The sequence below is a fragment of the Lepus europaeus genome, chromosome 12, assembly GCF_033115175.1.
Source record: "Lepus europaeus isolate LE1 chromosome 12, mLepTim1.pri, whole genome shotgun sequence".
Taxonomy (NCBI): Eukaryota; Metazoa; Chordata; class Mammalia; order Lagomorpha; family Leporidae; genus Lepus; species Lepus europaeus.
This window is the reverse complement of record NC_084838.1, coordinates 92851273-92876432: the sequence shown is the minus strand read 5'-3', so window position 1 is coordinate 92876432 and position 25160 is coordinate 92851273. Positions and strand designations below refer to the sequence as shown.

The window sequence follows — 25160 nt, the reverse complement described above, 5'->3', positions numbered from 1 at the left end:
CCAGCTCCTACTCTGACTTCAGCTTCTTATTAATGTGGACCCTGGGCAGCAACAGTGGTGGCTCCGGTGTTCGGGTCCCTAGCACCCGACAGGACCCAAGATTGAATTCCTGGCTCCTGGCTTCATGCTGGGATTGGGGGAGTGAAAAGCAGATGTATTGCTATCCCTCTCTCCCTCCTTCTCAAACAGATGCATGTAGATGATGGAGAGAGAGAGAGACAGAGAGAGGTCGATGAATGATGGAGATAGATGATGATGATAGAAGACAGATAATAATTGTTTTAGAAACCAGCTTAAGGTATAGTTTACACAAGATAAAATGTATACATGTTAGTGTGTAATTCAGTGAATTTCAGTAAATGTACAGAGTTCTTCAGCCAACTCTGCAACTCGGTCTTAGAGTGTCGCCCGCCCTCCCCCCAGAAGCCTGGTGCCCTTTGTTCACTCCTGTTCCCTGCTGCAGCCTGGGCAAGCACTACTGCTTTGATCTTGAGATCCAGCCCCAGTGCAGCCAGCCGGGCCCTTCAGGGAATACAACAAGCCACCTTCGTTGGACTTCCGCCAAGCCACCTCCTCAGTGGAACTTTATAAACAGCCTCCCATCTGCAGGTAGCTGTCTCCCTCCATTCTTGTCTTTCTTCTGATTTTTTTTTTTTTTTTGACAGGCAGAGTGGACAGTGAGAGAGAGAGACAGAGAGAAAGGTCCTCCTTTGCCGCTGGTTCACCCTCCAATGGCCACCGCGGTTGGCGCACTGCGGCTGGCGCACCGCGCTGATCCGATGGCAGGAGCCAGGTGCCTCTCCTGGTCTCCCATGGGGTGCAGGGCCCAAGCACTTGGGCCATTCTCCACTGCACTCTCTGGCCACAGCAGAGAGCTGGCCTGGAAGAGGGGCAACCGGGACAGAATCCGGTGCCCCGACCGGGACTAGAACCCTGTGTGCCGGCGCCGCAAGGCGGAGGATTAGCCTAGTGAGCCGCGGCGCCGGCCCTTTCTTCTGATTTTAAAATGTACCTATTTATTTGAGAGCCAAGGGATAGAGAGCGAGCGAGCTGCCGTCTACTGCTCCACTCCTCCAATCCCCACAGTGTCTAGGCCTTGGCTGGGTCTGAAGCCAGGAGCCAGGAACTCAACCCAGGTCTCCCACGTGGGTGCAGGAACCCAGTCACTTGAGCCCTCGCCACTGCCTCCCAAAATCTGCATTACCGGGAAGCTGCAGTCAGGAGCCAGAGCTGAGCTCTGGACCCGCTACTCTGATATGGGACGTGGGCTGCACTGCTCGGCTGGCCTGCCGGCCCCAGGATGCCTCTCCTGCTTGTTTCTTAAGTAGCATTAAACTTCTCAGCACGATGTTATCATTCCCAAACCTGTTCAGGTCTGAGCTCCCCGCTGGTCATCGCTTCCGCTTTTTCTGTTACACTCGTGGCTAACGCTGTTTGGACAGCTCTGCAGAGAGATTCCAACACACATCTCTACCGCCTGTTACACTGCCCTCTCCCGCCCAACTGAAAATGCCTTCTTTTTATTGTAATAGTTCATGAAAGGATTTTTTTATAAATATAAGAAAAGTAAAACTTGCCTTTTGTAAGATGCTGGATTGGAAGTGGAGCAGCTGGGACTCGAACCAGCGATCGTATGGGATGCATCCCAGGCTGCAGCTTAACCTGCTACATCACAACACCAGCCCCTCTTGCTATTATTTTCAACTAGCTAATATCTGTTAGATTAAGAATAAAAATTACAAATTTTTATTTTATCTTCATTTACTTCTTTTTTAAAGATTTATTTCTTTATTTGAAAGAGTTACACAGAGAGGAGGAGAGGCAGAGAGAGAGACAGACAGACAGAGAGAGGTCTTCCATCCACTGGTTCACTCCCCAATTAGCCGCAACTGCTGGAGCTGTGCTGATCTGAAGCCAGGAGCCAGGAACTTCTTTGTTTCCTATGCGGGTGCAGGGGCCCAAGGACTTGGGCCATTCTGCTGCTTTCCCAGGCCGTAGCAGAGAGTTGGATTGGAAGTGAAGCAGCCGGAGCTCGAACTGGCACCCATATGAGATGCTGGCACTGCAGGCAGTGGCTTTACTTGCTACACCACAGTGCCAGCCCCTGAAGAATTTCTTTAACATTTCTTGCAAGAACTTCTCTCAAAGTTTGTCCTAAAAAAGCTTTCATCTCCTATTGATTTTTTTTAAAGATTTATTTGTTTATTTGAAAGAGAGAGAGAGAGAGAGAGAGAGAGAGAGAGAGAGATCTTCCGTCTGTTGGTTCACTCCCTAAATGGCCACAGTGGAGCTTCATCCAGGTCTCCCATGTGGGTGCAGGGACCCAAGCACTTGGACCATCCTCTGCTGCTTTCCCAGGTGCATTAGTAGGGAGCTGGATCAGAAGTGGAGCGGCTGGGCTTTGAACCAGTGCCTATATGGGCTGCTGGCGCTGCAGGAGGAGGCTTAGCCCCACTGTACCACAGTGCTGGGGCCCTGAGTTTCCTTTTCAAAGAGTAATTCCACAGGATACAGAATTTTAGGTTCATAGATTTCTCTTTTTTTATTATTTTTTTTAGTTTTTTTTTTAATTAAACTTTTATTTAATGAATATAAATTTCCAGAGTACAGCTTATGGGTTACAATGGCTTCCCCCCTCCCATAACTTCCCTCCCGCCCGCAACCCTCCCCTTTCCCGCTCCCTTTCCCCTTCCATTCATGTAAAGATTCATTTTCAATTCTCTTTGTATACAGAAGATCAGTTTAGTATATATTAGGTAAAGATTTCAACATTTTGCTCATATAGCAACATAAAGTGAAAAAACTACCATTGGATTACTAATTGTAGCATTAAATAGCAATGTACAGCACATTAAAGACAGAGAACCTACATAATTTTTTTTTCAAATTAATTAATTTTCTATGCCATTTCCATTTTAACACCAGGTTTTTTTTTTTTTCATTTCCAATTCTCTTTATATACAGAAGATCATTTCAGTATATAATTAGTAAAGACCTCATCAGTTTGTGCCCACACAGAAACGCAAAGTATAAAAATACTGTTTCAGTACTACATAGATTTCTCTTAACACTGAAACAGTTTATTCCATCATCTTCTTGCTTGCTTAGTTCTGAGGACAAGTTGGACATAATTCTTACCTTGGCTTCTTATAGACAAGGTATCTTTTTCCTCTGGTTTCTCTCAGGATTTTTTTTTTTTCTTTATACTTGTCTTTCTGGAGTTTGAATATAATATACTGATGTGTGGGTGTTTTTGTTTGAGAGAGAGAAGCAGAGACAGAGAGAGACAGAGACCGCTGGTTAGCTGGCCCACTTCCCAGATGCCTGCAGTGTCTGGGGCTGGGCCAGGCCAAAGTCAGGAACTCAATGCAGATTCCCATGTGAGTGGCAGAGACTCAGGTACTGAGCCATCCATCCCTGCTGCCTCCCCAGGTGCAAACTGTCAGAGAGCTGGGATCAGAAATGGAGCAGGGACTGGAACCTAGGCACTCTGAGATGAGGTTAAATAAAGATTTATTTATTTGAGAGGTAGAGTTAGAGAGAAAAGGTTTCCATTTGCTGCTTCACTCCTCAAGTGGCCACCATGGCTGGAGCTGGGCAGATCCAAAGCAAGGAACTTTTTCTGAGTCTCCCATGTGGGTACAGGGGCCCAAGGACTTGGGCCATCTTCCACTGCTTTCCCAGGCCATAGCAGAGAGCTGGATTGGAAGAGGAACAGCTGGGAATTGAACTGGCACCCAATTGGGATGCCAGCACTGCAGGCAGAGGCTTAGCCCGCTATGCCACGGCACCAGCCAAAGATATGGTCATCTTAACTAGAAGACTAAATGCCTGGCCCGGCTATATTTTAATTGAGGGTGTTGTTGTTGTTGTTGTCAATTTGTAAGTGTCCTTTATGTATTCTGGATGCAAGTCTCTTGTCAGATGTAGGATTTGCAAATATTTTTTCCCATGCTGTGGATTTTTATTTCACTGTTTTTTGTTTTTTTAACCAAAGCATAAATGGTTTCAATTTCAATGACATCTCATTTACCTATTTTTCTCTTTTGCTGCAATGTACTTTGATGTTGTATCCAGGAAATCATTGGCTGCACCAGCATCACAAAGACTCCTTCCAGTGTTTTATTCTAGAGTTGTATAGTTTTAGCTCTAATGTTTCCGTCTGTCAACCATTTTCTCACAGATAGGTAATCTGTACAGTTATGGAGGTTGGAGCGCTCACTCGATGCACATATTCAGTGTGTAGTGATCAAATCAACGTGACGAGCCCTACCTCGCCTCTCATGGTCACCAGCCCCTGCTGTTAGGAGTCTTCAACCCCTCCTCTTCTGGCCTATTTTGGAATATATAATGCGTAATTGTAGATTAGAGCTATCCTCCTGTGCTAGAACTAACTCCCCCAACCTCTCCCCATCCCCTCCGTCCTCACCCTTCCTGGCCTCGGAGAACCACTGTTAGACTCTTGGCGCCTGTGGGGCCAACTTGTTTATCTCTCACGAATGAATGAGATCCTGTGATATTTGTCTTTCAGTGCCCAGTTTAATTGCGCTTAACAAGCTGTCTAAGGATTGGGGAGCTGGGGAGGGGCGGCTGTCTTCTACACGAATTCTCCCAGCACCCTTTATTGAAAAGACTGTTTTCCCCTCATTGAATTGTCTTGGCAACCGTGCAAGAAAATCAGTTGACTGTGACTGAGTTTTCTCTAAGTCATTTTTAGCTTTAAAAAAAAAAGTCCACTTCCTGTTGTTCATGTTTTATTTTTACATGACACAATAGCTATTCAATTTCACTCTCAGCTCTATTATGCTTTTATTTAGATTGGCATAAAAGAGAAGAAAGGACATTTTGGCTGATTAAATGGAGAATCAGAGTGAGCGTGGGCTCGAAACAAGACTACACAAAAGCACAGAAGATTGCTTCAGGAAAAAAATAAAAAAATACACGAGTTAGCCCAGCTGGCTGCAGTGGGCAGAGCGCTTATGACATTGCAGTAGAAGTAGAATTGAAATGTGGGTGTTAAATGATGGCAGCCTGTTAGAGGCAGATTGTGGATAGTCTTTGTAAGTCTGGGTGAGAAATTTACATTTTATCCTTAGAGCAATAAGAAGCGAAGTTTCCAGAACCAGCTAATGAGCGGCTGGAAAGAGAGGTGAGCTGGGGTAGGTTATGAAAGGCACAGCACGGTGCCAGGAGTCTGGGAAGAAGAAAGAATTATGGTCCTCCGGGGTTGATTATAAATGGGCTTCCTATTAGGATCATAGCAGTAAATTTAGGGGGAAAAAACCCACAGAAGTTACTTTTCAAACATTGGTTTTGGGGCCAGCTTTGTGGCATAGCAGGTTAAGCCGTCTCCTGTGACTTCGGCATCAAATATGGGTGCTGGTTCAAGACCTGGCTGCTCTGCTTCCATTCCAGCTGCCTGCTAGTGCAAGTGCCTGGGAAAGCAGCAGAAGATGGCCCTAGTCCTTGGGCCCCTGAACCCACATGGAAGACCTGGAAGAAGCTCTTGGCTCCTGGCTCCTGGCTCCTGATTTCAGCATAGCCCAGCCCCAGCTGTTGCAGCCATTTGGGGAATGAACCAGGGGATATAAGATCTCTCTTCTTTTCTCACTGAATTTCTCCTTCTCTATAATTCTGCCTTTCAAATACACAATCATAAATGAATGTTTTTGAAATTTTGTTTTAGAGGCCGGTGCTGTGGCATAGCAGGTGAGGCTGCCTCCTGCAGTGCCGGCATCCCATATGGGCGCCAGTTCCAGTCCCAACTGCTCCACTTCCGATCCAGCTTCCTGCTAATGCACCTGGGAAAGTAGCAAAAGATGGCCCAAGTGCTTGGGACCCTGCAACCCACATGGGAGAGCTGGATGGGATTCATGGCTCCTGGCTTCAGCCTGGCCTAGCCCTGGCCATTGTGGCCATTTGGGAAGTAAACCAGAGGGTGGAAGATTTCTTTCTCCCTCTCTTTCTGTAATTCTGCCTTTCAAATAAATAAATAAACCTTTATTAATTGTGAGCATCATGAAAAAAATGGGCAACAATGCAATGTACTGTGATGAGCTTATAATTGAGCAAATTTGGGAAGTGATAAAATTGTACTAAGAGAGACTCCCAAAATGGTTGAATAGACAGGATCCATATCCACCCAGCCAGGAAGAAGCTTCAGAGTTTATGAAGAAAGGAAGGAGCCTCTGGGAAGCATTTGACTGAAGATAAGATGGGAGAAGAGGGGTTATTTTGGGGAGAGGGTGCAGGGACCACTGAAGGGGCATGTTCCCCAAGAATTTTGAGCAGGACAAAGCACAGCACGCTGGCTGGGAGAGAGGACATTTCCTTCTGGACTTGAGGGGATGCATGCCAAGGATTCCAGCCAGGGAGTGCCCCTGGGATGGCCTTGCTCTTTTCAGTACAATCAGAATTTACCATGCGAGTTCTGAGGGTTAATGGGCAATGTGGGGGAGCAGCACTGCGGCACAGAGGTGAAGCCTCCACCAGTATGCCAGCACCCCATATGGATGCCATTCAATACATTGCTGCCCCACTTCTGATGCAGCTCCCTGCTAATGAGCCTGGGAAAGCAGCAGCAGATGGCCCAAGTGCCTGGGCCCCTGCACCCAGGTGGGAGACCTGGATGGAGCTCCAGGCTCCTTGCTTTGGCTTGGCCCAGCCCCAGCTGTTGGAACCAGTGGGTGGAAGATTCATTCATTCTCTCTCTCTCTCTCTCTCTCTCTCTCTAACTCTGCCTTTCAAATAAATAAATAATAAATCTTAAAAAAAAAAAAAAACCCAGACAATGGTCAGACGTGCTGTGGCACCCTGGCAGGAGACCCACCCAAGTTGCAAGTGTCAGTGACAGGCCCATTGGCTGTGTTTTCAAGACTTCTCCAGCAACACTCTCCCCATCACAGGCTGGATTAGTCTAACTTGGTTTGGGCATTGACCTGGCTCAACCAAGGACCTGAGGTTGAAAGTACGTTAGTGAAGTCCGCGTTAAAAATGTATGAGGGCTGGCACCACGGCTCATGAGGCTAATCCTCCGCCTGCGGCACTGGCACCCCGGGTTCTAGTCCCGTTCAGGGCTCTAGTTCTGTCCCAGTTACTCCTCTTCCAGTCCAGCTCTTTGCTGTGGCCCAGGAGTGCAGTGGAGGATGGCCCAAGTCCTTGGGCCCTGCACCTGCATGGAAGACCAGGAGGAAGCACCTGGCTACTGGCTTCAGATCGGCGCAATGCGCCTGCCGTAGCAGCCACTTGGGGGATGAACCAACGGAAAAAGGAACACCTTTCTCTCTGTCTCTCTCTCTCTCACTGTCTAACTCTGCCTATCCAAAAATTAATAAATAATAAATAAAAATGTATGAAGACATCTGTTGCAAACGACAGGTTTTGGCCCTCAGAATCCTGACACTCCAGAGAGAGGAATGTGCCCACTTGTAGTTCAGCCTGTGCTCCACCTCTTATCATTAGTCCTACTTCAATGAAATGAGCACCTTTCTTAGATGGTGTTTGGAATATATGTAGAGAGAGCTGCAAGATTGGCCATTGAGGCTGGAAATGATTTCTCTTAGCCGGTATTGCTGATGAAATTTCAGTGTGGAAGAGGCAGGCATTTGGCCTAACAGTTAAGATGCCAGTCAGGACACCCGTGTTGGACACTGCAGTGCCCGGGTTCAATCCCCGGGTCCAGCTCCTGATGTCAGCTTCCTGCTAATGTGATGGCTCCAGTAGTTGTGTCTGTGCTGCACCATGTGGGTGATCTGGTTGGAGTTCCCAGCTCCTGCCTTCAACTCCCCATCTGTTACAGGCGCTTGGGGAGTGAACACACAGATAGGAGCTCGTTCGCTCTCTCTCTTTCTCTCTCTGTCTCTCTCTGCCACTCAAAGACAAAGCTAATTATAATAGCAATAAGTTTCTGTACGTGTGTGTGTGTGTGTGTGTACTGGGAGGTTAGATTTTGCTAAGGGGAGGAGAAAGGAGACATTTGTTAACCATTGGTAATAGGTGAAGGCAGTCTTCCCATGGTGCACCATATTAGGGAAGACTATACAAGAGACAATACAGATAGATTTTAGATAAAGAGGTTAGAGAAGTGGTTTTCTTTGTGAGAACCACATGAGGGAACTTCAAAAAGTTCGTGGAGAAATAGAATCGAAAGAGGTTTAGTTTTAGCACTCTGGCCTCAGAATCAGCCCTTAAGGCATTCGGATCCGGCTGAAAAGCCCATGAGAGTATTTCAGGCATGGAAAGCCAAGACACTCTGTCAAAAAAAAAAAAAAAAAAAAAAAAAAAAAAAAAGACCTAAATTAAAGATCTCCGCGAGTGAGATCCCAGTGGAAAGAACAGGCCATCAAAGAAGGAGGTACCTTTCCCTGAAGGGAGGAGAGAACTTCCACTTTGACTATGACCTTGTCTAAATAAGATCAGAGTCAGTAAACTCAAAAGGCCTCCATAGCCTTGGCAACTCATGACAAGAGCCTGGGGTGATTACTGATGCCATAAACAAGAGTGTCAATTTGTTAAGTCAACAACAGGAGTCACTGTGCCCTTCCTCCTCATGTAGGATCTCTGTCCTTAGTGTGCTGTACATTGTGATTTAATGCTATAACTAGTACTCAAACAGTATTTTTCACTTTGTGTTTCTATGTGGGTGCAAACTGTTGAAATCTTTACTTAATATATACTAAACTGATCTTCGGTCTATAAAGCGAATTGAAAATGAATCTTGATGTGAATGAAAGGGGAGAGGGAGCAGGAAAGGGGAGGGTTGCGGGTGGGAGGGAAGTTATGGGGGGGAGCCATTGTAATCCGTAAGCTGTACTTTGGAAATTTATATTCATTAAATAAAAGTTAAAAAAAAAAGAAAAAGAAAGAAAGAGGTTTAGTTTGTTGAAAAAAACATTCTGAAGTCATGCGTTTTTTTCATAATACACATTTATTTTCCACAAGCTCTTTGAAGACTATTCACAGAAGGATAACACAACTTAATCTCTTTTTCTAAGATTTATTATGTATTTGAGAGGCAGAGTCACAGAGGTCTCCCATCCACTGGTTCACACCCAAAATGGCTGCAACAGTCAGAGCTGTGCTGATCCAAAGCCAGGAGCCAGGAGCTTCTTCAGGGTCTCCTACATCCATGCAAGGACCCAAGCAGTTGGGCCGTCCTCCACTGCTTTCCCTGGGCCATCAGCAGGGAAACTGTATGGGAACTGGAGTAGCCGGGACTCAATCCAACACCCATATGAGATGCTGGTGCCGCAGGCAGAGGCTTCACCTGCTATGCCACAGCACCAGCCCCATAACCGAATCCTAACCTGACTGGGCATGAACAGGTCTGTGAAGCCACTGCCTGGAGGCAGGAAAGGGAATGAGTATACTGCATTGTTTTTCTTGTCCTATAACGGGGGTGGCCTTGAGAGTGTCAGTAGTATATTCCGAGATATGTGCAGATGGTCTATGACCTAATGATGATCTCTACTTAGGACTTTTTGACTTCAGGATGGACTCAGTAGAATCTGTCCTTTGAGTGTTACATGTTGATATTTTCCTGGGCTAGTGCTGGTGCTGGGAGGGGCAGTGGCAAGCACAGGTGGAAACCACCAGCCTCTCCAAGGGCCCTGTGCTTCTAGCTAGGTTGTGCCATTCATTAGGGGAGTTCAGCGTGTTGACAACCTATGATGATTTCAATTCGTGATAGGTTTATTGGAACGTAATCCCAACGTACTACAAAGAGCAGCTGTGTATTCATTCTGGGTTTTTCTACTTTGGTTGCAAAGCAAGAAGAAACCTAACTGCTTTTGCTTCATCACAAACATCAGAGGAGTGTTTCTGGTTCATCTCAAACACTCAGCCCAGTGGCCACAGCTACCAGGCAGGAATGTAGTTGCCCTTTGTCCACTTCCTACCCTGCAGGTGCAGGTTTTGCTAGGATAAATTAAACCAAGCCTGTGAACTATCATGGGTATTATCTGTGCTTACTGCCATACAACCATCCTGCCGAAGCCCAGTGGCTTGAACCGTCAATGGCTCACTATTTGTCATAGGGTTTGAGTTGGCTTGCTCAGCTGGGTAGAGGTGCTTCTCCACCTGCTATTGGGAGGAAGGGGGACACAGTCATAGCTGGAGTCATGGGGAGGCTCAACCAGGGCTGGGTGACCCAAGATGACTTCATTGCCACGTCTAGCGGTCAGTGCCAGCTGTGGCCTCCACGTGGCCTCCCTGGAAGAGGTGCCATAACTCAGACTTCTGGCAGTGTGAAGTTAGGCTGCCGAGTCTCTTGAGTTCTCAGCTCTGGCACTCACATAATGCCACAAGCTATTGGTTCAGAGCCGAGCATAAGGCCAGGTCAGAGTGAAACACAGTGCCTGCCCACTCATTGGTGTGATGAATTGTGAAGATTCTGTGGCCATTTCTAACCCCTCACAATGGGACCAGACAGGATCTTAGCTGCCAAACACCTGGTAGCACCTCTAGTACAAAGCAAGTTCTTCCAGATTGTTCTCTGTTTTTATTTTTATCATCGTTATTAGCTTTTATTCTCCTGAATGTCAAATACTTTGTCATGGGGAGGGAGGCAAGTGAGTTTCTATTTAGATGAACTGAAAATTGAACAATTGTATAAGACAAAATACAATAAACAATCCATGTAGGATTCTGTGAGCTGATCTTAAGCCTGGGTAATAGGCATGTCCTGTTAAAATTTATGGCATTCAATAGAAATGTGATTAGTTGGGTAGAGTTCTGACGCTTGAAAAAGTAATTTGACTCTGATTTCTGGTCTTTGATGTTGGTCTTCCTCTGTTGCATTTGTAGGTAATAAGATCCCAGCAGAATGTCCCTTGATAAAGACAGAGGTCCAGTGAGGAGCAGCAGGGCATCTTCGCTTCCTAAGTGTTCGGTATGTGCTTCCCATTCACGAATCCAGAACATCCAAATATCATATATTCAGCAGTATACCTGCCAGGCACAAAGGACAGCAGAATTTCATATCAGTGACTCAAAACCCTTATTTTATTTATTTATTTATTTATTTATTTATTTTGTTACGGCAAAATGTAATTCTTCCCCAGGGCAGCTTTCCCTAACCATGGTGATGAGTTTGACAGAGTCGTGTGCTCACTTTGGCTCACTCTTCTATCTAGGGGTCTTGTGATAGAACAGACTAGAAGTAGAAGAAGCTGTCTTGGGCTAAATGCCCCCCATTGTTGGCTGTTACTTCAGACTGTGGCTCTCTCGGCCTTCCAGTTTAATGACCCAGGAAGTCTCTTTGGGAACACTGGGTTTGTAGGCCGGACACTTGAGAAAATACTCCTTCAATATAGGAGTTGAGGTAGGGAAGGGTTTTTCTTCTACCAACAGCTCTTCTCAAACCCTCCACAGATATAACCATTGGCCTTGGTAGACCGTTCTGGTGACTAATGACTCTGGCAACCTCCTTTGCTCTGCTTTCTGGAACATTCTAAGCTCTTTGGACACCAGGATGACGCTCTGCTTTCTAGAGAACCTGGCCCCCCTTTCTTCGTTTAAAGAAATGTGCAGAGGTCACGACTCCCTCAGCTGTCTCCCTGCTCACTCAGCGAATGTTCGAATTGGAAAGATCTTAAGGATGTTCAAGTCCTGTTGGCTCCTTTTCTAACAGAGGGTTGAAATGACACATCTAAAGACTGCACCTTGTGAGGAATGAGTCTGGGATTTGACTGTTGCCTGTTCCCGTTGACGTGGCTGGTTTAGACAAAGCTATCTTCCGGAGCTGAGTGCTTCTGTTTGTGTGGTTATTCTGGTATCTCATTTGTTCTAGGGCTTGTGGCTTTGCCAGGATGTTACAGTTTTTCATCGCTCTCACGACTTCCAACACTTTTCTCCCACAGCTGCCAGAATTATTTGAATGTGTTGAGAATTTGACCAAGGAAAGCAAGAAATCCAACCTCCGAAAGACTCAGGGTCTTTCAGTGAAGGAGGCCCAGAAAATGCTCACCCAAAGCCTGAACGCCATGGCGGCGCTCGGCGGAGCCGAGGGCAAACAGGAAGAGGCTGTGGCTGCCTCCGCGGGCATGGCGGCCAAGGTGGCCAAGAGAGGGGACGAGAGGCCCATGTCCATGACCGAGCTCCTGCATCGCAGCCTGGTGTCCGACTCGCTGTCCCCGGTGGAGAGGCTCTTCCGGTCCCGCCAGAGACTGTCCCACGACGGGATCCCCGCTCCCATGCACAATTTCCCCTATGACATTCTCGCCAGTCACTCGAAAGCCTGGACACTGATCACCGCCGAGGACCAGGTGCCCAAGGCCACGATGCCGCAGAGAACGACGCTGCCCAGCGCCCCGCCCGAGAAGATCTACGAAGACAGGCTTCCTCGCCTCTTCTTGGTCTACCCAGGTAACCCGCCCGGAGCAGAAACACTAGCCCGCACTCAGGTAGCTTTACAGGATGTGGGTCACACTGTGGTACTCTCTATTCTAAGCTTAGAAAAAAAAACTTTTTTTTTTTTTAAAAAAACTTCCACATAAGGAAGAGAATGGTACTTGGTTTTCTGTGTCTGGCTTATTTCACATAACATAATGATCTCTGGCTCCATCCATTTTGCTACAGATGTCAGGGTTTGCTTCGATTTTTGTGGCTGAGTAACATTCCGTTGTGTACATACATCATATTTTCTTTGTCCACTCATCCGTCAGTGGACACCTGGGCTGATCCGATACGTTAGCTACTGTGACCAGTGCTGCAGTGAACACAGGAGAGCAGGTATTTCTTTCCTGGGCTGACTTTATCTCCTTTATATGTATTCCTAGAAGTGAGAGTTCTGGATCATAGAGTAGCTCCCGGATGGGTGACAGTTTGAGTCCCAGGTGCTGCACTTCCGATCCAGCTCCCTGCTGATGGCCTGGGAAAGCAGCGGAAGATGGCCCAAGTGCTTGGGCCCCTGCATCGTGCGGGAGACCCATACTGTCCTCCATAATGGCTGCTCTGATTTGCACTCCTGCCAACAGTGTAGGAGAAGGACCCCGTTTTCTCCACCACACCCTCACCAGCCTTTGTTGTGTGTGTGTGTGTGTGTTTTTTTTTTTTTATAACAGTCATCCTAAGTGAAATGTGATCATCCACCATGTTTTTGATCTGCATCTCCATCTCCCTGATGGCTTGTGGTATTGAGCATTTTTGGGGCATGTTTGTTGGCCATTTATGTTTGTCCTTTTGAGAACTGTATGTTCAGCAGAGCCTTAACCACTTTCCTAACTGGATTATTGGATTGTTTGGGTTTTGTTGTTGATTTTTTTTTTTTTTTTTAGTTTCTTATATATCGTGGCCATTAATTCTTTGGCCAATGACTGGCTTTCCAGTATCTTCTCCTGCTCTGTCAGTCGTCTCTTCACTCTGCTGATTGTTTTCTTTGCTCTGCAGAATCTTCTGAGTTGAGTTTTAATGAGAAGGGAGTGCCTTAATCTCCAGGTCTCCATGTTCCTTCCATAAATTATGTCATTCTGAAGTCACAAAATAGATTAGATCAATATTTGAGTCCTTTGAGGTAGATATTTAATTCAAGACCACTTGCACAGCAAAGATTTTGACACCTCCATTTTTACATTAAAATTAGTGGGGAGAGAGAGAGGAGAGAGTGGGCATCTAAGCTCATGGATAAGATACCTCACCCCATATCAGAGAACCCAGGTTGGATTCCTGGCTCCAGCTCATGACTCTGGCTTCCTGCTAATGCAGAGTTGTAGACTCTAAGGGTTTGGTCCCTGCCACCCACATGGGAGACCTGGGTTGAGTTCCCAGCTCCCAACTTTGGCCCAGCCCAGCCCAGGCTCATCCTCATCTCAACCATTGTGGGCATTTGGGGAGGGAACCAGCAGATGGGAGTATGCTTGCTCTATCTCTCTCTCTTTCTCTCTCACTATCTCTCTTTCTCAAATAATAAATAAGTTTTTTTTTAAGTTCATGGGAAAATATACTTAATGAAAATGCATAATTTCAAAAATATTTTTGCAACAAAAATAAGCGTATCTATTAAATACAGTTTTTCATGAACTTTGCAAGGTACGCTTGTGTATAAAGATTTCTACCAGGTAGGCTTGGGAGCCCAGGTCCTTTCCAGCACAGGGATAGAGGCCCGATTGGGGCAGTAGCAGGGGCCCCTTTCTGGGGCTTTCCTCCGTGGTTCTGTGGCCCCTCACTTTCCATGCAGGTACCCCCTACCTGTCAGCCTTCCTCTTGTGGCTGGTGGCTTGTTTGTTTGGTGACGGAAGGAGTTGGTGGGAAGGGAGGGAAAGGACGTAGGTGCTGGACAGGGGCAGGTGCCACGCAAAAAGGCTTCAAAGTTCACAGACAGTGGAAGTCATGCCCTGGTCCTGTGGGGTCCAGTAGAGCCTGGCCAAACCCTCGTAGGGACCTCTTTGTGGAAGGGTTTTATATGAGGGCAACACCATAAGACCCCCTTTGCTTGATAGGCTGCAGATACAGCTTTCTGCCGGAAGGGAGGAGAACAGGTTTCTCCGTGGCTCACTCTCTCCGTAAAGCACCTCTGATTAACCGTAGGCTGAATCACGTCCACCGTGTGATTCTTTGAAACTCTGATTCTTTTCAGAAAAGCAGTTCGTAGACCTAAAGGACCTGGAGTTGAAGTACTTTAAGGGGCTGGTGAAGTGGAGCCGCACCACGGCAGTTTCCTTCCCGGAGATCCGCTATGACACTGAGAAGAGATTTGTGCAGAGCCGGGAAATGCCTGCCATCTTCCCTCCTCTGATCCGTAAGACTCTGTTCGTGTATCCTCAAATTGACTATCAAACAGAATCCAAGTATCCTCTGAAATGGGACATATAGTTCCTAAAAATAGTCTGGATGTGTGTGTTTGCCATCGAGACCACTGAATTTATGCATAACAACAAAGAAGAGGGGGCACCCACTAGAACAACTGACCTACGGCAAGACTCATGGAAGGTCCCGAAGTAAACCATGGGTACGGAGTAATAGAACCAAACCGGCCTGCCAGTATGAGACCTGTTCGGAACTGGACAACCTGTCTGGACCAAGGCTGAGGCCAGTATGGATCATGTGAAAATAAAGGCTGCCCAGCAAGGAGAGACTCTGAGCAGCAGTAGCTCTTCAGAAAAGTGGAAGCACACGTCCGTCGTCACAAGTACAGTTGGTAAATTCAACAAATGCAGGACCTGGTAGCTCGGGGCGCAGAGGTCACTCTGAGGAGTTGAATGTTAACTGCACGGAGGCCTGGGAAAGGGAGTAGCCGTTATGAAACAAAACAAGTTTGGAGAAGAAACACTTTAGGAATCTTGGAAGTGGAAAATGTTGTCAATGAAACTAAGAACCTTCCAAAATTATCCTGATTGCGCTCTACGCCTGTGAGGAGAATGGACTAACGAGCTGGGGAGTCAGGCCGAGAAGCCTCGAGATGGCAGCACAGCGCAGTCGGGCCGGAAGCTGAGTTCAGAGTGGCAGGTAGAGGAATGAGACGTTCAGAAACACGTCAGGTAGAAGTTACGGGAGAAGGCGGGGAGGTGAGGTTCAAAAAGCAAACAACTGATACTTTTCCAGGAATAAAGAAACGTATGGGACTTTGAACTGAAAAAAATTCCACGGGATGATTAGCAAAAAAAATAAAATAAAAATAAATCCTAATCCTAGAAACACCATAGCAAAAATGCAGAGAACTAAGCAGTACAGGGACACATAATCTACCACGGCCAGACAGACAGAATCCGCACCAAGATGTGAGACGTCAACGGGAGAACCCCATGAGCAATAGCAGTCAGAAGGTGATGGTGTCACACACTCAAACCCCTAAGGGCAAACAACCACCGGTGTGGAATTCTACCCAACCAAGCTCTCCTTATGCAGCAGAGGTGAAATAAATATGCTCAGAAACATGTCAGAGCCCAGAATTATTTACTGTCCACAGCTCTTAATGGAACAGAAATAACCAAGCAGAAAACTACCAAGAAAATATATACTTCAGCAGGAACCCAGAGGGAATGCAAGAAATAATTGTGACGATTGTGTTGCTGGTAACAGATATGTGAATCATTATATAGCTAATTAAAGTACATTTCTGGATTCTGCTTCCTAAGATTTTACTTAGAATATTTGCCACTGTATGCAGCCATTTGGGGAGTGCACTAGCAGATGGAAGACTTCTCTCTCTCTCTCTCTCTCATCTCTACCTCTGGTAGACTTCAAAAGGTCTGTAGGGGGAAATACTGGAGTAAAAAGTAAAAGTACAAGTGGGCGTTGTGAGGCTGGGAGTTAGGTAGCTGTATGAGATGCTTGCACCCCGTATCAGTGTACCTAGGATAGACTCCCCTCTACTGCCCATCCAGCTCTCTGGGAATGTGCCTGGGAGGCAGCAGATGATGGCCCAAGCACTTGAGTTCCTCTGACCCACATGGGAGACCCTGTAGAAGTTCCTAGCTCCTGGCTTCAGCCTGCCCAGCACCAGCTGTTGCAGGCATTTGGGAAGTGAGCCAACAGATGCCCTCCCTCTCCCTCTCCCTCTCCCTCTCCTTCTCCCTCTCCTTCTCCCTCTCCCTCTCCCTCTCCTTCTCCCTCTCCCTCCTTCCCTCCTTCCTGTGTCACTCCTGCCTTTCAAATGAAGACAAAAATAAACTTTATTTTTTTGAAATCCACAAACAGTTCTTTTGTAATATGCATTTTCCATGCACTCCTTAAAAACTCCTCATCTAAGGGAAATTACACGTTAGTTTTTGTTATTTGTACTTTACCTAATATTTATAAAAGCGAGATTTGTGTGTTACTAGTTATCCTGGCTTCCGCACAGTGGGTGCCTTCCATGGAAGATACTGACGTGATGTTCAAGGTGGTGTCTGGAATGCTTAGTGTCCTGGCTTCTTATCTGAGTGCACAGATGTGTTCAGTGTGCAAAATTCCTCAAGTTGGGGCCAGTGGTACGACACAGCAGGTTACACACTGCCTGTGATGCTGGTGTCTCATGTAAACACTGGTTTGAGTCCCAGCTGCTCCACTTCTGATCCAGCTCCCTGCTAATGCACCTGAGAAAGCAACAGAGGATGGCTCAAGTCTTTGGGCCATCTTCTACCGCTATCCCAGGCCATAGCAGAGAGCTGGATCGGAAGTGGAGTGGCCAGGACTAGAACCGGCGCCCATATGGGATGCCGGCACCTCAGGCGGAGGATTAACCTGCACCACAGCACCGATCCCAATAAAAAATCTTAAAAAAAAGTTATGCTAACTTCATAAAATTAAATGTGGGGAGGGGAGGAACTGGCGCCGTGGCACACCAGGTTAATCCTCTGCCTGCAGCGCCTGCATCCCATATGGGCACCGGTTCTAGTCCCAGTTGTTCCTCTTCCCATCCAGCTCTCCGCTATGGCCTGGGAGGGCAGTGGTGCTTGGGCCCCTGCACCTGTGTGGGAGACCAGGAGGAAGCACCTGGCACCTGGCTCCTGGCTTCGGATCGGCACAGCACCAGCCATAGCGGCCATTTGGGGAGTGAACCAGGGGTGGAACACCTCTCTCTCTGTCTCTCTCTCACTCTGTCTGCAACTCTGCCTGTCAAATAAATAAATGAAATCTTTAAAAAAAAATTAAATTGGGTTTTATATTTTTTATGAGCCATGAATATTTAAATAACATTAGAAGTTTTTAAAGTTAAGTTCATAAAATTATGTAGTGCTTATATCTTTCCTTCTCATTTTTATTATGAAAATGTTTAAACACAATTGTATAATGAAATTTTACTAATCCCTCATCCATATTTAACCATGATCTTTTGTGTGTTGCTGTGCCTGCTAAAGTGCTTTTTTAATTTATTAATTGTGGGAGACAGGTAGGCAGAGTTCCCATCCACTGGTTCACTCCCACAAATGCTCACCACAACTGGGACTGGGCCAGGCTGAAGCCAGGAGCTGGGGACTCAATCTAGGTGTCGGTGTGGGTGCTGTGAGAGCCCCAGGCCTGAGGAGGCCAGGTTAGTGGAATGTTTATTGCTCCAGAAAGTTCCACACCTGGGGACATTCCAAACTGATAAGACAACCTCTTTTCCCTCCCCCCCACCCCCATCTTATCAGGGTCCATGTGGCGCTGTGTACCTCCCCCAGCAAGCAACTTGAAGCCTGGCTCCAAACCCCTGCTGTTGTCTGGGCAAGCCCAACCCCCACTCTCTGCCTACCATGCCCCTGCTCTGTCCTCCCTAAAATAAAGACTTCTCTCCTTTTTTTTTTGTTTTGGTTTTTGACAGAGTGGATAGTGAGAGAGAGAGACAGAGAGAAAGGTCTTCCTTTTTGCTGTTGGTTCACCCTCCAATGGCCGCTGCGGCCGGCGCACCGCGCTGATCCGAAGGCAGGAGCCAGGCGCTTCTCCTGGTCTCCCATGCGGGTGCAGGGCCCAAGCACTTGGGCCATCCTCCACTGCCTTCCTGGGCCACAGCAGAGAGCTGGCCTGGAAGGGGGGCAACCGGGACAGAATCCGGCGCCCCAACCGGGACTAGAACCCGGTGTGCCGGCGCCGCAAGGCAGAGGATTAGCCTGTTAAGCCACAGCACCGGCTGACTTTTCTCCTTTAACTAGCTGCCTTCTCTCCTTCTTTGATCCCCCCAAATCCTACAACCTAACAGATGGCAGGTACCCAACTACTTGAGCCATCAGAGCTGCCGCCAAGGTCTGCGTGGGCAGGAAGCTGGGCTCAGGTGCTGAGACGGGTGTGAACCCAGATGCCTGGTGGGAGATGAGGCTCTGAATCATCTCAACTGCTAGGCTAAATGCCTACCACTGCTACCGTATCTTAAATCAGCAAAGCTTAGGCTTCACGTCTGGTGTCACCCTTATATGGTTCACTGAACCTCTTCAAAAAATACATTTTCTTTTGTAACCACAAAAGCATTATTTACCAAGGAAAATTAGCAATGGTCCTTGTTATTATCTTTGGATCCATATTTACAATACCTTTATTGCCCCAAAACTACATTTTTCTAGTTGGTTCATTTGAATCAGAATGCAAGCAAAGCCTAAAGATTGTGTTTGGATGTTAAGTCTTACGTTTTTTTTTGTTGTTGTTGTTATTTTCTGGGTCTCCCACGTGGGTGCAGGGGCCCAAGGACTTGGGCCATCTTCTACTGCTTTTCCAGACCACAGCAAAGAGCTGGATTGGAAGTGGAGCAGCCGGGACTTGAACCGGCACCCATATGGGAAGCTGGCAGTGGCTTTACCTGCTAAGCCACAGTGCCACACCCCCCCATCTTTAAACAGTGTTGTGAACTCATAGTTGTTTCTTCCTCAATAAAGTTTCCAAAAAGCATAATGTCATACAGAGAGTTGGAAGCTTGATGGATTATAGCAGACTGAATGCATTCCTGGTGTCGTTACCTGGGTCATGAGCGAGAGCATTGCCAGCCAGAGTCCTCTCTTGCTCTGTGCTCATCATCACTCCATGCCTCCCTTCCCCAGGGAGCTGCTGTGGCTTTGAATATGTCTCCCAGCATTCACAGGGCATTGGGAGATCACTCAGCCTGCAGTGTTGGGAGGTGGGGCTGGGTGGGTCATGGGATGAGATGTGTCATGTGTAGAGTAATGCCTTTTTCATGGGAATGGGTTTGCTGTCATGAGGGCTTGGTCCCTTTTGTCTCTTCTGTATCAGCCTGCCTGCTCCTCTCATTCCAGCCATGAGTTGAAGGAGCACAGGGCCCTCACCAGAAGCTGGACAGATGCTGGCAGCAGGCTCTTGGGCTTCCAGGCCTGCAGAAATATGAGCCAAAATGAACTCCTTTCTTTCTTGGTTTCTCAATCTCAGTTACTGAGTTATAGCAGCAGAGAATGAACTAAGATAGCAACCAGTAGGTACCTATGTTTGTACTATCTTGTACATATGTAATCACACACTATGTGTTCTTTTTGTATAATTTTTTTCATCATCACATTTGTAAGGTTCAGTCCTGCTTTGTATATAGTTGTTTTTTTTCATCACTGTGTAGTATTCAGTTGTATGAATATGGCATGACTTACTTACCTCTTCTGCAGTTGACAAAATAGTCGGGACATTTGCAGGTTGAGGTTATTACAAAGAATATTATTATGGCTGGCACCGTGGCTCAACAGGCTAATCCTCTGCCTGCAGTGCCGGCACATCGTGTTCTAGTCCCGGTCGGGGCACCGGATTCTGTCCCGGTTGCCCCTCTTCCAGGCCAGCTCTCTGCTATGGCCCAGGAAGGCAGTGGAGGATGGCCCAAGTCCTTGGGCCCTGCACCCCATGGGAGACCAGGAGAAGCACCTGGCTCCTGCCTTCGGATCAGCACGGTGTGCCGGCTGCAGCGGCCATTGGAGGGTGAACCAACGGCAAAGCAAGACCTATCTCTCTGTCTCTGTCTCTCTCTCACACTGTCCACTCTGCCTGTCAAAAAAATTTTTTTAAAAAATAAAGAATATTATTACAATAAATTAGCAATTGAATAGGGTTTCCTTGCTAAAGAAGACTACATGTCTATACTCCTTGAATGAAGAAGGCATCCCACAGTGAAAAGCATTAAGGCAAGGATACGCGTCATAGGTCCTAGCAGCGCATCCCGGGCACCAGATCCACACTCCAGTTGTCCTCTCTTCGTGTGGACTGGACTGGACTCACTTTTCCTCTCTCGTCATGAGCCAGCCTGTACAGGGAACACTTCAGAACCAAAGGTGACATGTGAGATCTCAGGGATCCTGTCTTCTATTTTGCTGGTCAAGTAGGCGTGTCCTTGCCCTCCCTTCAACCTCTGGGGAGTCTCATCAAGCTAGTATGAAGCATCAGCGTCATAGTTACGCATAAACAATGATGGGAAACCGGTACAAGCCACCCCCCAAACTCCCTAAACCCTGGGTTACAAAGCAGTGCTACACACATATTATCAGTAGGCTTCATGCCTTGAGGAGGGCTCACAGGGGCACAGAACTTCAGCAGAACAGCTCAGGCCAGTTCCAGGCCTGCTGGGATAAGCCTTCATAGCACTTTTGCTATCGACAGTCACATGCATGTCTTTGGATAGATATTCCTCTCAAGTGTATACCTGGGCGTAAAATTCTTGGGTTACAAGGTATGAATATATTCAACTTCAGTGGATGATAACAAATAATTTTTCCAAGTGGTCCCATCAATTTGCAGTTCTACCAGCAGGGTAGAAGAATTCCCATTGCTTTATGAGACTAAATTGTTATTCTTTTACGTGTTTGCAATTTTGGTAGGTACAGTGATATGTCATAGTATTTTTATTAGGATTTCCATGCTTCCTAGTGTGGTATCTTCTCATGTTTATTGGCTGTTTAGATGCAATCAAATCCTTGTGCCATGAGCTACTTGTGTTGAGCCCATTTTGCTATTGTGTTGCCTTTTTTCTTTTTAAACATTTTTTTTTTTGAAAGCCAGAGTTAGGGCCGGTGCTGTGGTTCACTTGGTTAATCCTCTGCCTGCGGCGCCGGCATCCCATATGGGGTCTGGGTTCTAGTCCTGGTTGCTCCTCTTCCAGTCCAGCTCTCTGATGTGGCCTGAAAGGGCAGTGGAGGATGGCCCAGGTACTTGGGCCCCTGCACCTGCTTGAAGACCAGGAGGAAGCACAGGGCTTTAACCTGCTGCGCCAGAGCGCCGGCCCCAACTGGATTGTTTTTTGTAAATGGTAAAGGGCAGAGGTCAAGATTCATCATTTCTCCTTCTTTATACCAAAAATCTGTGAGCTGGGGCCGGCACTGTGACACAGTAGGTTAATCCTCCACCTACAGCACCAACATCCCATGCGGGTGCCCGTTCGAGTCCCGGCTGCTCTACTTCCAATCGAGCTCTCTGCTATGGCCTGGGAAAGCAGTGAAGGGTGGCCCAAGTCCTTGGGCCCCTGCACCCATTTGGGAAGACCCGGAGGAGACTCCTGGCTCCTGGCTTCAGATTGGCCAAGCTCCTGCTGTTGCGGCCAATTGGGGAGTGAACCAGCAGATGGAAGACCTCTTTCTCTCTCTCTCTCTCTCTCTCTCTCTCTCTCTCTCTCTCTCCGTGTGTGTGTGTAACTCTGACTTTCAAATAAATAAATAAATCTTTTTTTTAAATAAATAAATCTTTTTAAAAAAAGCAGCATTAGAGGAGACGAGGACGGATTAAAACGAAATTAAGTCGGACCCAAGAGAAAACAATCTAAAGACAGTCAGGTCTGAGAATAGAACTAGAAGTGTGATCTTGAGAAAGGGACAATTTGTCGTCTGAGGCAGCGAGAGATGATAAAGCAGACCTTTGGGCGACATTGCTGAAATGTAGTATGCAGAGCACACACAGACGGAGGAAAGGAAAAACGAAGGCTACAAAAGCCCACTGCGCGGAGCCCAGCCTCCGGCTCCTAAGACACAGAGCGGCCCCACACACGGCAGCCTGACACCTGTCATTTAGGCTCATACTAAGGCCCTCCCTTAGCCCTAGCTAGCAGCTTGCCAGATTTGATGGGCCTTTTTTTTTTTTTTTTAATTTGACAGGCAGAGTTAGATAGTGAGAGAAAGAGACGTAGAGAAAGGTCTTCCTTCCACTGGTTCACCCTCCAATGGCCGCTGCGGCCGGCGCATCACGCTGATCCAAAGCCAGGAGCCAGGCACTTCTCCCGGTCTCCCATGTGGGTGCAGGGCCCAAGGACCTGGGCCATCCTCCACTGCCCTCCTGGGCCACAGCAGAGAGCTGGCCTGGAAGAGGGGCAACCGGGACAGAATCCAGCGCCCTGACTGGGACTAGAACCCGGGGTGCCAGCGCCGCAGGTGGAGGATTAACCAAGTGAGCCACGGCGCTGGCCCCTTTGATGGGCCTTTGTAGTCGCTGTGTGACGATTCTTTGTTTTGAGTTTCGCCAGGGTCCAAGTTTGCTGATTCACTTGCGATGCTGCATTGAGACAGGAACTGTCAGTTATATTTTGCCTCTCACCGTAACCAAACCAGCACCACACCAAGGGACTCTTTCCAGAGCAAAACAAACAAAACAATCTGCTCCCTCCATAACAAGAAAAGAAAACATTAAAAATAGGCTAAGAGGGGCCAGCAATGTGGTGCAGAGAGCTAAGCCGCCACCTGGATGCCGGCATCCCGTATTACAGCACCAGTTTGGGCCCCGGCTGCTCCACTTCTGATCCAGCTCCCTGATAATGCACCCAGAAAGCAGTGGAAGATGGCCCAAGTGCTTGGGTATGACCTGGATGGGAGACCACATGGGAGACCACGTGGGAGACCAGGATGGAGTTCCCGGCTCATGGTTTTGGCCTGGTCCAGCTTTTGCTATTGTGGCCATCTGGGGAGTGAGCCAGGGGATAGAAGATCTCTCTCTCTCTCTCTCTCTCACTCTGACTTTCAAGTAAAATAAGTAAAAATCTTAAAAAAAAAAACAAAAAAACATGAAGATGGCCAGTAGGTACATGAAAAAAATCCTCAACAATTGGAATAGACAAGGACTTGCAAATTAAAACCAGAATGTGGCATTACCTCACACCTGCTGGGATGGCTGTTATCAGAGAGACTGGAGATGGCAAGTGTTGGTGACATCAGGAGAAACAGGAACCCTTGTACAGGTGGGTGGTGGTGTAAATTTGATTGTGGGTACTCCACAACACATGTGGGAAAGGGAATTTAAGTTTATTTTGACGTAAAAGAATCTGAAATCCATCCATACCAGGGGTCTTCAAAAAGTTCATGGACAAAAGTTCATGGGGGTGGGCAGCTGGCCCAGCACATGAGTTGCTGTTTGGGACACCTGCATCCCATGTCAGAGTGCCTGGGTTCAAGTCCAAGCTCCTCAGCTTCTGATCCAGCTTCGTGCTAATATGCACCCCGAGAGGCAGCAGCGACAGCTCAAGGACTTGGGTCCCTGCCATCCACATAGGAGACTTAGACTGGGCTCCAGGCTCCTGGCTTCAGCCTGGCCCAGTCCTGGCTCTGGAGGGCTTTTGGGGAGTGAACCAGCAGATGGAGGATGTCTATCTTTCTCTGAGTATCTCTTTCTCTCTTTCAGATAAATAAAAAATAACAATAACAACAATAAATACACAAAAATACATGCTTTAAAAACTGCAGAGATTTCAAAAAATTTTGCACCAAAATAAACATAGTTTTAAAAAATAAAGATTTATTTTTTTTCAAAGAGTTACAGAGGCAGAGAGGGAGAGAGAGGTCTTCCATCTGCTGGTTCACTCCTCAAATGGCCACAAAGGCCAGAGCTGGGCTGATCAAAGCCAGGAGCCTGGAGCTTCTTCCGGGTCTCCCACATGGGTGCAGGGGCCCAAGGACTTGGGCCATCTTCCACTGCTTTCCCAGGCCATAGCAGAGAGCTGGATCGGAAAAGGAGCAGCTGGGACTCGAACCAACGCCCATATGGGATGCCAACACTGCAAGGTGGCAGCTTCACCCGCTACACCACAGTACCAGCCCCCATAAACTTATCTTTTTAAAAATATTTATTTTCACCTACTTTAAAGGCAGAGCAAAAGAGAGAGAGAGATCTTCTGCCCACTGGTTCAGTACTCAAATGTCCACAACAGACAGGGCCGGGCCAGAACAAAGTTAAGAGCGCAGAACTCCATCTGAGCCTCCCATGTGGACGGCAGGGACCCAGGCAATGGGCCATCTTCTGCTGCTTTCCCAGATGCATTACCAGGGAGCTGGATCAGAAGGGGAGCAGCTGGGACTCAAACCAGCACACATAGGGGATGCTGGTGTTGCAAGCGACAGATTAACCAGCTGTGCCACAGCGCCATCCCCTGTGTGTTCTTGAAGGAGCAACTCACCTGCATGTGGTGTGTAGTGATGGTAGCGTCTATAAAATAGGGGTTGTGCTCTTTCCCAGAGATGTTTGGGGGCAGGGGCAAGCTGTGGAGGCCCGGGACTCAAGTTCCTCAGCTCCCCCAACCCCATACAGCACCTGTAAGTCAAAACAAGGCAAAGTCATTTTTATTCACATCTGCTAGAAATATAAAGCAGTAGTTCCCTGGGGCACCAGAACACGCCACACATGGGCGTAAGGTTAAGTTTGAACTGAAGACAAAGGAGAACAAACAGAGACAGAAAACAAAACACAGCAAAAGCAAACACAGGCCTTCCCCGAGCTTCATCTGACTCAAAGCAAAACTCCCAAGTAATGGAGCAGCTGGCTGCAGCCCCAGGGTTTCTGATCCAGTCTGGGCTAAGGTCTGAGAATTTGCATCTCTA

At 47.4% G+C, this 25160-nt stretch overlaps 1 protein-coding gene across 1 annotated transcript; it reads left to right on the top strand.

Moving 5' to 3' along the window:
• Window positions 1–10811: 10811 nt before the first annotated feature.
• C12H9orf153 (chromosome 12 C9orf153 homolog) lies at window positions 10812–16671 on the top strand. The gene is made up of 3 exons (XM_062207104.1): window positions 10812–10888; window positions 11859–12363; window positions 14573–16671. Exons 1-3 carry the CDS (start codon window positions 10823–10825, stop codon window positions 14806–14808), a joined length of 807 nt encoding a protein of 268 aa, XP_062063088.1. The 5' UTR covers window positions 10812–10822; the 3' UTR covers window positions 14809–16671.
• Window positions 16672–25160: the final 8489 nt, after the last annotated feature.